At 39.9% G+C, this 14,000-nt stretch overlaps 1 protein-coding gene across 2 annotated transcripts in view; it reads right to left on the bottom strand.

Moving 5' to 3' along the window:
* Window positions 1-809: 809 nt before the first annotated feature.
* Window positions 810-14,000, bottom strand: part of LOC124615423 (GPI ethanolamine phosphate transferase 3) — a 103,356-nt gene continuing 90,165 nt past the window's right edge. Inside the window, exon 5 of one of the 2 annotated variants that reach the window (XM_047143296.1) lies at window positions 810-1,109. In XM_047143296.1, the coding sequence (XP_046999252.1) occupies window positions 912-1,109 (198 nt within the window). In that variant the 3' untranslated portion in view covers window positions 810-911. The remainder of the gene's footprint in view (window positions 1,110-14,000) is intronic. The other variant, XM_047143297.1, reaches the window with a different exon arrangement.

Raw genomic sequence — 14,000 nt, 5'->3', positions numbered from 1 at the left:
CTCTCTCTCCTGTCCTTGTCTCCTCCATCTGCACCTTCCTCTCCTTCCTCCTCTCCCTCTCTCTATATCTCTTACATGCTCAATCCTCTGAATTCCTTTTGTCTTGTTGAGCAGCATCAGAGTCACCTGTCAAAAGACCTGCCTTCACACTATATCACCACCTCCTCTTCTCATGTCCCCTTCCCTACCCATTGCCACCCCCATCAGTCCAAGCAACTGCTTTCAATAATCAGTTTCGCTAAAACTACAGAAGTGCGTACATGAGCACACTTTTACTACAAAAAGAGCCCGAGTTCAATAACTAGTTAATACCGTTTTCTGTTAAATGTGTGTATGCACCACACACCAGTCTGCTACAGATGAGAGGTTGACTCCCTTATTTTATATATTGCTCGTCCTGGAATATCACTGTTGAAAATCCAACATCTTTCATGAAAATCCCTTGATATGTCAGAAAATTTGAGTGTAGTGTGTCATATCACATCTCTGAATAATGAGCACTGTTTTCTTTTAAACTATGGTGAACAGTGTTGTGTACCAAAACATCATTACACAGTTTATTTCGCTTCTTGAGGAGGCTGAACTGTGAGACTTTTTTAATCATTTTGTATAACTGTCTAAATCTCATACACACTACTTAGTGGTACCTTTATTCACTATGGGAGAAAAAGAGAATGAGTTCCTTACATCAATAATGTCAAACTATTTTGTAATAATGATTATTAAGATAATCTGCTACAAGAAGTAGTCAACTTTCAAGAGTAATGAAAATCAAGAAAATATTTTAACAAATTTTAATCAAATCTGCATTAACATAATATTCCATAACAATAATAGACTTCACAACAATTTAATACTATATTTTACTCCACAACAGTAAAATAACAGTCAAAAACATTCACTGCATATATTTATTGAAAATACCTTTGAAATTTTTTAAACAAAACTTCTGTTTTATTTGTTATTCTTAAGGTAATGAGGTAGCCAAAACAAACACCAATAATGGTCACAAAGAAACTTAGAGCTTCAAAAATCAACTTTGGGGCAAATATCTTCCAGACCATCAGATGCCTGCAGTGGATTGTAGCAGCAAGCATACATGCAAAAACCTGTGAAATAATGAAAAAGCTTAATTATAGAGTTGCATACCCAAACTATTGAAACTTAAATAACTATGACAACTGATATTTACATAGATACAAGGAATTAGCTGTTTAGCCCAGGGCTTCCAGAGAGCATCACAGCCTTGGGAATACTCCCTGTTTATTTTGTTCACTTAGATCTGCTACAAGAAAGAGTCACAGGTATAGCACAAAATCTATTATGCCACTAACTGTGAACATATCCTCATCTTTTCAATTAAAGAATACACATATTCAGAAATTATGTAAGAAAGAAAAATTCAAAATAATAAAATAATATTAGTATTTTCAAAATTTAAATCCAGAGCCAAAGGAAAATGTGAAATGTACTTGAAGGTGTATACTGCTTTAATGAGAAGAAGAGAAAACCTCTGCATTCAGTCTCCGGAGAAGTAGGTAAAGAATAAATTCCAAAATGTAAGCTGATTTTCACAATATGAGGAAAGTTGGTTTGCTTCTTTAGTCTAATAGTTATATTTCTACTTTATCATTTGTTATTTCACTGTGCAGCCCTGTTATTATTTAGTTTATAGACTGAGTAAATAAATTTTAACTGTTCATACTGTTAATATTTATTGAGGCAAGCCATTTTGGAAAGAATTAAGATATGCATATGTGGAAAAAGGTGATAGGTATAACTGTGTGTTAGGTTTCTGTTTTCCTACTTCCTCCCAGTTCCCCATTTGAACTTTCTGTATGTTGATCTTTTCTCCATTTCTTTGTATTGCCTTTTTTGTGTGGCTCCTTTCAGCTACTACATGGTGTGCTATCACTTAGTGTAATATATTCCTTTATAATCGGTTTTCCTTCAGCTACTGCTTTCTGTATGAGTACAATTTTTTCTATGTTAAGTTTTTGCTATAAGCAGTGGCTGGATTTTAGTTTTTTGAAATCTGTATCAGTCTGAGTTGCATAGCAGTTGTGAGCTATTAAGCAGGTAGTCAGTTCGTTTGTTCCATGTTCTATAGATCACTTGTACGATTAATCGTAATGAGGAATGAGTCATTTTACATTCACAATATAGACTGATGTATAAATATGGCTACATGCTGATCATTTAAAAATCGCATTTTTATTTTATTTACTACAGACATGAATCAGTAATTTCTATCAATCACCTTTAACACATTGCATAAATAGAAATTCTTCTACAGAACAGAGAAAGTGTGAAGCAGAAACCTTTTTAGTTTGATTTCAAATGTAACTTCACTGTCAAACATTTCATATTATTGGGTAAGTGATCAAAACATTTAGTGGCAACATTGTGCACCAACAGAAAACCTTAATGTGGAATAATGAATGTCATATTTTCTTCTGGTGTAGTAAGTATGAACATCGCTGTTGCTTTTGAACTGTAGTGAGTTATTTATGACAAACTTGGTGAGGGAATAAATATACTGTGACTCAGTAGTCAAAGTGACAAATTTCTTAAACAACAACAGAAAATCCTGGATGGAATAATATGTAAAATAAGGAAAGGCAACCACTCACCTATAGCTGACTGACGTGTGGCACATAGACACAAACAAAAGAAAATAATATTTACACTAGCTTCCAAGCTCTCGCTCTTTCTCTAGCTAAAGTGCACATATTTACATATGCAAGTGCCCACACACTCCAAAGTGCACCCAATTGTAGCCACAGCGAGACTGTCGATTACCAATTATTGAGAACCGTTGCCTTGGTACATGGAAGTAGGGATGGGGTAGAGAAAGATACATAATGCGAGGATGGCTCTTTGCCAGAAGACTCAGCAGCTGCACCACAAGAATAAAGGAATAAGGAACGCAGAGGGTAGAGCACGTAAGAGAAAGGAGTGGGGGGGGGGGGGGGGAGGAGAAAAGAAGATGGAGGAGAAGGGGAAGAGAAGGAGGGAAGAGGGGGAAGGGAGAGGGGTGGAAAAGGGAAGAGGGGGGAGAGGGGGGAGAGGGGGGAGGGGGGGAGGGAGGGAGGGAGGGAGGGAGGGAGGGAGGGAGGGAGGGAGGGAGGGAGGGAGGGAGGGAGGGAGGGAGGGAGGGAGGGAGGGAGAGAGAGACCACATGCTAGGGGGAGGGGGGGAGAAAGAGTGGTGGCAAAAGACAATGCATGATCTGTAAGGGGAAGGAGTGTAGTGGACAGTGGAGAGAAGTGAAGAGGTAAGATGAGGCAGTGAGAAACAGGTTAGAAGAGCTTTAGGCCATAAAGACTGCAATAGTGCAGGATACACTGGAGGAAAAATTCTCATCTGTGCAGTTCGGAGAAGCTAGTGCTGGACTGGAGTATCAGAACGAACTGTTTAGTGAAGCACCTAATGTAGTCATTAGCGTTGTGGCGTGCAGCATGTTTTCCAAATGGATGGTCAAGTCTGTGATTTGCAACATTTTGGTGGTGGCCATTCATGTAAGCAGATAGTTGGTGACTGGTCATACCCACAGAGTACTACACAGTAATTGCAACACAGCTGATATTTCACACAAGGCCCTGTCTTTTATGGAGTAGGAAACGCTTGTGACTGGACTGCAGTAGGAGGTGTTAGGAGGATGTACGAGACAGGTCTTGCACCTGGGTCAACCACAAGGGAATGAGCCATGGAGTGCGAGACTGGAGCAGGGACACACAAGGATGTTCTGTAGATTGGATGGATAGCAGATCACTACTTTGCTTGATATGGGTGGATTTAGAGTAGGATATCCCTTACCTCAAGACACGGTAATATATAGTTGAAGCCCTGCTGTAGGATGTGGTTGAGCAACACCAGGCTGATACTTGGTGATCAGAGGAGTGTTGGTCAGTGGTTGGTTAAAAGGTTTACTGGTGCAGGAGGAGGAGATGGAACAAGCATCTGTTTATGGATAATCTGCATGGGATACTGTTTGTCAATACAGGCTCTGGCAAGGTTGTCAGTATATTACAACAACACTTGCTTTCCACAGATCACGGTGACGACATGAGGAAGAGATTTTTCGACATGGAGTGGTTGACAGTCATAAAAGTGGAGGTACTGTTGGTCAACGGTGAAAGTAATGGGACACCTCCTACCTATTTATGGAGTTGTCTGAGAAGTGGTTATCAATATCTAGAAGGGTGGCTTGTTGAGTTAAGAAGGATCAAGTGAAGTCGAGCTTGGATCAGGAGGAAACAGCAAGGGTGTCCCTGCCAGGAGTTCAGATCATGAAAATGTTATCACTGAATCTAAACCAGACAAGGGGTTTTAGGTTCTGACTACATAGGAAGGATTCCCCCAGATGGCCCATTGGTCATGATGTGGATAGTTAGGAGGATTTGGAAAGAGGTGATGGGTTCAGTATGAAGACACTGGCAAACGTAGTGTTCCATGGCCACAAGGCCACAGGCACGATGGATGTTGGTGTATAAGGATGTTACATTCAGAGTAACCAACAAGGACTCTGGTGGTAACGGGAAAGGAACTATGGAAAGGCAGTGATGGAATGAGCAGTGTCTTGAATGTGGAATGGGACGTTACAGACAACACGTGTTGGTCAACAATTGCACTGGTTCATTCTGTGGCTGTAATGTACCCAGCCACAATGGGGATGGGTTTACACAGTTTGGGGAGTCCGTAAAAGAAAGGAGTGCATTTGTCTGAGGGGGGAGATGGAAGATAGATTTATGTCTCTTTGCATCATGGTCACCACGAGATGGTGCTCAACTGCAAATTTGATCATCCAGTTGTGGAACATTTTGCACACTATAAAACAAATAACTTCAATGGGTGCTTCGTTAAAAGAGCCATTTAGATATTTCCATCTTGCACTTGTTTCTCTAAGCAATGCAGGTGGGAATTCTCTCCAGTTTAGCCTGAATTCTCTCTCGCATAGCCTGCAATCACCCTGGCCTAAATCTCTCTCAGCCTCCCGCCACCCCTTTCCCACCTCTCTGCCCTTCTCTCTTCTCTCCCTGTTCTAGCTGCTTCTCTCGCCCCCCTCTCCCTCCCCAACCCCCTCTATCTATTATGTGCTCTACCTTCTGAGCTCTTTCCATCTTGTTGTGGACCGCTCCATCATCTGTCAAAGGGCCTCCTCGCACTATCCTGCTACCCCTTCCTCGTCTTGTGCATCCTTCCCTATCCCCTCCGCACTTCCACCTACCAATGCAACTGCTCTCAATAACTGATAATCAACAGTCAGTCTCAATGCAACCATGGGTGTTGTTTGTGTTTGTGTGTGTGTGTGTGTGTGTGTGTGTGTGTGTGTGTGTGTGAATGCTCATACTTTTGCTTGAGAGCGAGCAAGAGCTTGAAAGCTATATAAATACTATTTCTGTTACGTGTTTCTAAGCGCCACATTAGTCATCAATAGGCGAGTGGTTGACTCCTTATTTTACATATTATAACTCCTTAAACAGATGGCGACAAGAAGATCAAGAGCGAGCAGCACATATTATTCTTGCAGTTGTCAAAAGTACTAAATGAGCTATTTCTTTGTACAGATCTGGTTCTCAAAATTTTGTTTTAAAATTTATCCTGTCTGTCTTATGCATACTGTATAGTAAGAGTTGCATATAATTTGGAACAAACCTGATGTGTTTAATTTGTCAATGGGTGCATCTTAATTTTTTTCTGTGTATGTTATCTGTTTGTTATCCTATTGGAAGTCTTTATTTTCTTAATTTGTTGCATGTTTTGTGGATTATTTTATTATTACAGGTGAGTAAATACCATTTTGTTTTGTGTGTGGATTCTTATTCTGCTCTGTGTTGTTGTTGTTTAGTTGCGTAGGGTGTTGTGTGTGCACGGTACGTTTATTCCTATGTATCTTATGGTTAATGCATGGTTCACAATGAGTCAATACGTGATACAACACACTCCAATAAAGGTCATGCGATGCGACACTTAGCAGTGTGACACTCAATGTTCCCACTGGGAAGATGTGATATGCAATAGGACACGCAATGCCACTCTCCATACGACAAGCAACAAGACAGCACAAGTCACATTTTTGTTTCAGTTTAAATTGCAATTCCAATTATGAGCACTTCTGAAGAGGACATTATTGTGTCTTATCATTATTTAAAGCTCAAAAAACCAAAAAAGAAATGAAAAAACTTGATGCACCCATACAATGCTATAATATCAGACGTAGTTTGGCTGTGGTTTCCCCGCTATGCCTCTCAATGTGAAAAATTTTATGAATTCTACAGAATGAGTCCAGACAGTTCCCACTTTTTGGAGCAACTTGTATCAGCTATTCTGACAAAGCACGACATACATTTTTTACTTGCTATTTCTCTTACTGAAGTACAACTCATTACAATAAGTTAAGCTGGTGGAAGAGCATGATCAACATTAAAAATACCACTATGAAAAGATAATTTTTTTAAGTCCGCCTAATATGGTACTTTATTCAAATGTAATACATATATAAATAATATTCAAAAACTAATAAACCTAGGACAGTAGTTCTACACCCTTTCAGTTTCACGAAGTAATGTATGATCCAGCTTGAGTAGTATATAGAAGAAATGTTGCTGGATTTGAAGAGTGTTCAGTCACAGTCAATGGTGTAGCAGCGGCTGCTGAACTCTTGTGTAGGGGTAGACAATGTATTTGAAGAAATGGAAGAAGCCCATCATATAAAAATTACTGACTATGTCTTTCTTGCCTTCATCCAGCTGCTCATTCAGAAGCAATGGGAATTTAGCTTTCAGTCTCTTTTACTCCTGTTTTGACCTTCAGCTCGGATCGGCAGTATACGAAAGAGAGAAACACGAGGCGGCTCTCGACTTCTCGTGACAGGCGACAATAGCGTCGTGTGTGGTGTGTAGCTGCCAACCTTGTCACTGACAAAGTTCAATGTATCTCATGTATTTTCTCAAGAATGGAAAAAGGTATCACTCTCCATCTAATGTTAAATCAATTTCAATTTATTAGCTACTTTACATTCACAGCAATTTTTAACCTAAAACCCATCAAACTAAACTGGCCACTGAGTACATTCTTCACTGTAATCTTCTCAACATATACTTGGTGGTTTACTTATTTATGAAGTATCACAATATCTATGGCAGCAATAAAAAGAAAACCAGTTTCAATTCCGGTTTGAAGTGACGAACCCATGTTTCATCACCTGTGACAACATTTGGCATAATACTGTCACGATCAGTCTTGTAATGTGCAAGCAATACTGCACAGATAGTCCTGTGTTGCTCTTTATGGTCTTCTGTTAGGCAGTGAGGAAGCCAGCTGGCACACACCTTTGAGTACCCCAACTGGTAAATGAGTGTGTCAGCACTACCATAAGAGATGTCATGTTGTGCAGTGAGGTGTGTGATTCATCAACCACATTGAATGAGAGTGCTGTACATTCCAATACTGCAGGAGCCACAATTGTGTACGGCCAGTCAGCACGAGGGGGATCGGACATGTTTGCATGACCTTGTTCCGATGATGACAGAAGCCTCACCCAATGACTGCTTGGAACACAGCTCTGTTACAGATGCAATTTTGAAGGCCACGTACACTGCCATCAGCTATCCGAACTCCGTGGAATTATAGAAGGTGAAGAGGGAATATTTCACCATGTCTCACAACAAAGTCCACATTACTTCCACCAAAATTGGCTGAGAACAAAAATGCACTACCATCCTTATTCAGGCATTATATAATGTTCTATCCCACAGTTATTCTACATTTTGAAAGCTTTGTGCGGGGTAATACTCTTTCTGCTGCTATACAGATTTCAACAGCTGGTACTGCATTCACACTACGAATGCCTGCTTTCACAAGAGCTATAATTTCCTCCGTGGGAACAACTCTTGGACTGATGACAAAATTTCCACCCTTGGCAAACACAGTTACTTTGTTGTCAGATAATAAACGTTTCAGTAAATTGGTAACAGTGCAAGAAATGTCTAAATGCTGGATTGTCTGATTAGGTTGCAAATGATCCTAATTTCTTCTTCTGTCTACTAGATGCTGTCAACATATGCTTGCCCACTGCATCATGCAAGAGTCATTAAATTGTATCCCAGTTTTCAAAATATGTACATCATCACGATTCTGCACAGGAGCATGCACAAATTGAATTCTATTTCCGTCCATAGGGAGCCAGGGTGTACATTGGACCTCTGAAAAAGCTACAATGACAAAGTCGTCCACAGATGAGGGTGAAACATTGAGTTTCAACAAGCAAATCACTCAATCATGATATAACAGCCCATAATATTTTAATAAGTATGATATTTCTGGCCATGAAAGTTTAATTTAACAAACAGAACTTCATATAATAATTAAACACAATAAAACAAAAACCTGTAGAGAATGATTTAATCAAACACATGATAGAGAGATTTAACCATAAAGTATGTAAACAGACTGGAACTGAACGTGCCATAACAACAATGCCACATTCAACACTCGGCAGAACAGGAATCCACACACAAAACAAAATTTTATATATTCACATATAACAGTAGAACAATCCACAAAATAGGTAACATATTAATGAAACAAGGGCTTCAAATAGGATAGCAGACTGACAACATGACAGAAAATTCAAGACATACAACACACTTACTGACACATTCAACAGATCAGGTGTATTCCAACTTACATGTAAGTCTTGCCAGTCAGTACACACAGAACAGACAGACATAAATTTTAAAGTAGTATATTCTAGATATCAGAACACTGAAAATTAATGGTTCACGTATCATAACTACTTAATAGCTCAGAACCATTATGTAACTCGTGTGGCGGATCTCTGGCACACATATGTCTTAGTTCCACATGTTCCTAGTTCATCACTACAGCCATCTGCTAAGGCACTGAGTTTCTTTCTTTGATCGCCTACTTCCACCCCAAGCTTTCAATACTGCCATGCAACTGGATACCCGCCTACTACAGTCACTGGCTGTTGGTACAAGATAACAGCTCAGTTACTAGAGAGGATTCCACTGACCTAGCCTTGCTTTCAGTCTTGGTCTTCTTCTTGCTATGTCAAGATTAATTTCGACACCATGCCACAACAGACACAATAGATGGCAACACGCTACACCTACTACACAGCCCCTTGTGTAAATCAGTGTTTCACACTGCAAGGCTTCCGACCAGCTAGCATTAGTGCCCACGCTGGTACTAAGTTCAGAGCTCTGGTTGTCACTGCTGGTACCCTTGTGTTATAACCATGTGACTTTCATTTGGATCTCACCCTGGCCATTTCTTCCACAAGAGGCAATTAATTCCACACTTAATTCTGCCCCTTGCACTTGTAAGAACAGTGTTGTGCTGGTGGATACTCTGGTACGAAATAGCGATTTTCTTCAGTGACCTGCTATTCTTATCAAACTGCTCTTTTCTCTAGTGCCATCACAACTGCAAGTGACTTTCTCCAATAACTGTTAATTTTAGACCATTTCATATTTTGTCTGTAGAAGTTTAGTTGTTTTAACACACATATTGTTTTCTTGAGCAGATGTGGACTTTGATCTTTGTGCAGTACCTATCATGACTTATTTCACAATTCTGTGATTATTTTAGTAAGTTATGTAAGGAAACAGTCATACACTAAAACTGAAATTGTTTTCAAAATACTAAAATCATAGCACAGCTTATAGCAGAAACCTACCAAACAGAAAGTGTCCACTTACAAAAGGCAATAGCAGAAGGGAAACAAACTATAAACTACGAAACTACACTATACGATGGCATACTGATTAGCACCCTAAATGAATTTTACAAGAAAATTAAAACAAACAATTAAAGAAATTCACCATACATAAACAAAAGTACATAAACAAAGTTAAAGTAAGGAGCCAGAACATCAACAGGGGCCAAGCACATGGCAGGAATATACACTTTGTTTTGCGAAGCTTAGTGTGTTAATTTGTGAACGTTGGTCAGTTCATTAAAAATATACTGTTTTTCTGTGACTATTTATTCACGAGAGGAGCATGGGTATAACACCAAGAACTATGACAAAAACTGCAAGTAATCACAAAATATTGCCACGAACTACACTATGGAGTAGCAATTAGCGTCATAGGCTAGTGTGCTGCATGTCAGCAACTCAAATTCAATAACCAGCAAACATTTATTTTATAGTATTTCTCATTTCTAGAAGATTGGGTTCCAAAACAGCAGTACACGAGCTACACATCAGGCAACTATCAGTGATTTCTGGAGACATTGGAATGGCTGAAAGATTTTGACCACATACAACAGGTGGGATGACAATAAGTGTTTGGCAAATGTATACTTTTACTTGGACAGCATAGCCCAGCAGTGGTTTGACAACAATGAAGAGAAGACAACAGCTGGAGCAAATCCAGACTGAACTCAAGAAAACATTTGGTGATCATCAGCACTAAGTCCATTTAACACAAGAACAATTGAAGAACAGGGTACCATATCTTGTGGAAATGATACAGCCTTACAAACAAAACAATTTGGTTCTATGCCACATTGTGAATCCAAATATGATAGAAACAAAATATCTCACACTTGATGAAAGGAGTTGCAAAAAATGTATACCAAGCTTTTCCGGTAAAGGATGTTATAACAACAGATGAATTCATCAAAGAATTCACCTAGGATATGCTACACAAAAAGAGTCAGATGAAAGAGGTATGACTAATTCCCAAATGTGGTCCCTATAGTAGTTGTGGAAGACCACGGTGACCTCAACTCTCCAATATCCCTGAAAGTAAAGGAAGAAATACAGCAGTTATGGCTGCCAGAAATGTCAGACTGAGTACACAAGAGAGAGCACTCACGCATGTTCACCATGTATTTCAAGAGATAATACAGAATTTCGAAGAAGAGCTGCATTAATCTTCAGCACCAATCTCCACTACCAATCGAACGCACCATGAAGAACGAATCTGGCCAATTCAGACTTCTATCACATCCCTCAAACAACAACCCAGCATATGAAAAACACAAGCACAACCAACTCCTTCACTAAGTATAATGCCCCACAAAAGAAAAGACATTTGGAGAACGGATGGCAACATGCTGGTGTATTTCCTCTGTGGATGCCCTGGACACATTGTATGGTACTGCAGAGAAAGAAGACAAGCATTTGACAACTATTATGACATACGATGTCAACCATGACAACAGTCCTACTCATGCTAGTCAACTGCTGACTGTAGCCAAGCTGTGGAATAAAGTCCACCACCATACCCTGGATGAGGGTGCTGTAGCAGGAAAATTCAGGAAAACTAAGCGAGGCTATCGTCTATGGAGGTGAGGTCACCACAAATGAAAATTTTCCTTGGACAATATGTACCAAGATGCAAAGAAAACTCATTGACATCATCATCAATGGCCAATCTGTCCAAGCACTAGTCGACTCAGGGGCTTCTTTTTCTGTAATATAGAATGGTTATCATCACCAGCTAAAGAAGGCTACGTCCCATGATATGAAAGTGATTGTGCTGAAGTTCGCATATGGAAAATACATCCTGGTGGCGGGACCATGTATTGCAATAACAACTCTCAATGACACAACACAGTCCTTCAAATTTCTCATTTTAACATAGTGTAGTCATAATGTTATTCTTGGATGGGACTTCTTGCAGGCATCACAAGCAGTCAGAGACTGTGGAAGACCAGAGCTCTGGATTGAAAAAGCTATTCCAACAATCACACATGAGAATGATTGCTTGTGGTAGTTGTTTGCTGTTGCTTCAACAAGGCAAGTTCCAGTTATCAATCAAGATGCTCATTTGACCTATAAAGCTATTGTCGCTTGCAAAAAGTTACTCAGGCTCACAAAAGAAATCTACATATCAGTGATAATTATTAGCACAGCAGATGGTCAAGGACAATTTTGGTTCATAAGCAGCTACAGTTCATCCCTAAAGCTACGAGCACACAATGATGAAGGATATTGCTCGACTACCACTACAGATAAGGCCGGGGAGGAAGCTAGTATCAAACTGTCAATAAGATCTGGCCTCACTGAGGAACAATGTTGGCACATATTATCCATTCTGTGTCAATTTTCAGAGGCTTTCAAATTAAGAGTGGAGAAAAGATAGACCAAGCAGCCCATGGCAAAGCATTGTATCAACATTGGGAGCGATTCACCATATTACACAATACTTGTACAGGGACAAGATGAAATCACTGAACTTTCTGAATGCCCTTATCCTCTCCTGTTGTCCATGTGGAGGAGGAGGACAGTGTATGGCATTTCTGCACTGATTACCAACAACTGGACAAAAATAACAAAAAAATATGTCACCCATAGACATGCATTGATGACATCCTATATTGCAAAAAAGTAACAAAATACTTCTCAACAACAGTCATGCAGAAAGGCTACTACCAAATCAAGGCTGGCTGGGTAAAGCCTGCTTTCATAACTCCTAATAAACTCTACGAGTTCAAAGTTATGGCGTTTAGACTGTGTAATGATCGAGCCACCTTCAAATGTATGATGGAGCATCTGCTTCAAGACCTAAAATGGACAACATATATCTGCTATCTGGATGACTCTTATTTTTTCAGAGAAATCTGAAGAACATGTAAGCTACCTGACAACCTTGTTGAAGTCTGTCCAGACCAAAGGCCTCCACCTGAATCCGAAAATGTGCCAGTTTCTGGTCCAAGAAATTAAAATCTTGGGGCCAACTAGTCAATGGTGATGAAGTCTGTGCCGATCCAGAGAAAATAAAAGCACTTACACCGTTTCTGACTCTGCAGCACAATCACGACATGAGTAATTGTCTTGGAATGTGCTCCTACTACTGGCAATTCATAAAGGACTTCTGTAAAAGGGCATGTCCCTTGCAAGAACTTCTACAAGGAGATGCCAAATTTTCCTGGAACAAGGGGCAAAAAAGACCTTTCCTTGGCTTTTAGGAGGTGCTAATATCTTCTCCATTCCTAGCACTGTATGATGAGGCTGACAGGATTGAAGTTCACACTGACCCTACTGGTTATGCGGTAGTATACTTTTTGTACAAATTCAATAAGGTGCTGAAATGATGATGTTTTATGCTTCCAGACTACTCTCACAGTCCAAGACGTACCCCTACAACTGAGAAAGTGACTTACAGTTGTTTCAGCCAGCAACAATTCCCAGCTGCATTTATTTGGCAAACCATTCACATTTGGGATGGAGAACCATTCTCTATGCTGCTGGATCTGTTGGGTTGATTCATAAGATGGCACTGAAGCTTCAGGGGTACCCACTGAATGTGAATACAAGGATGCTGACTGCATTTTAAAGAATCCTTTGGCTGAGCACAGCAGTGTGAATGAAATCTCAGCCATTACTGCAGTAAATGACACTGTGATTGAGCTGACACTGCGATTGAGCAGAATGAAGATCCAGCATTACTGAAAATCATGGAATCCACGAAGTAGGAGGAACTGATCTGAAGAGAATTCCAATTAATAAATGGAACATTTATAAAAGGAACTATGATCCACTGGGATGGAAAAGGTTGCTTGTCATTCAAACCCATCAGTGGTCAACTATCCTGAAGTATTTGTATGATGTTCTAACATCTGGTTATATGGGATTCATGAAGACTTAAGATAGGACTGTATGCAGGTATCACCAGGGGTCTCTACTGATCTATTACACAAGATGTGAAACACTGTAAGGAATGCTACTGATGGATGCAAATGCTGCGGTTACCTCTGCAGCATCTTAAATTGGCTCCATTTGCAAGCAGCACCATCCACTGGACCTGAATCAACCTCTTGGGGAGATTCAACGAACGGGAATTGATGGCTAATAAGCTGCACTGATTACCTCACCTGCTATGCTGCTACCGAAACTGTATAAACTGTCAAAGCTCCAGAAATTGCAAGATGTCTTGGAGAAGACATTACTCTGAAGCATGGAAAACGCCAAGTGATAACTTCTGATAGTGGAAAAGTTTTTGAGTTGAGACGAGTGT

This window comes from Schistocerca americana, chromosome 5 (genome assembly GCF_021461395.2).
Source record: "Schistocerca americana isolate TAMUIC-IGC-003095 chromosome 5, iqSchAmer2.1, whole genome shotgun sequence".
NCBI lineage: Eukaryota > Metazoa > Arthropoda > Insecta > Orthoptera > Acrididae > Schistocerca > Schistocerca americana.
This window is presented reverse-complemented; position numbering and strand designations above follow the sequence as displayed.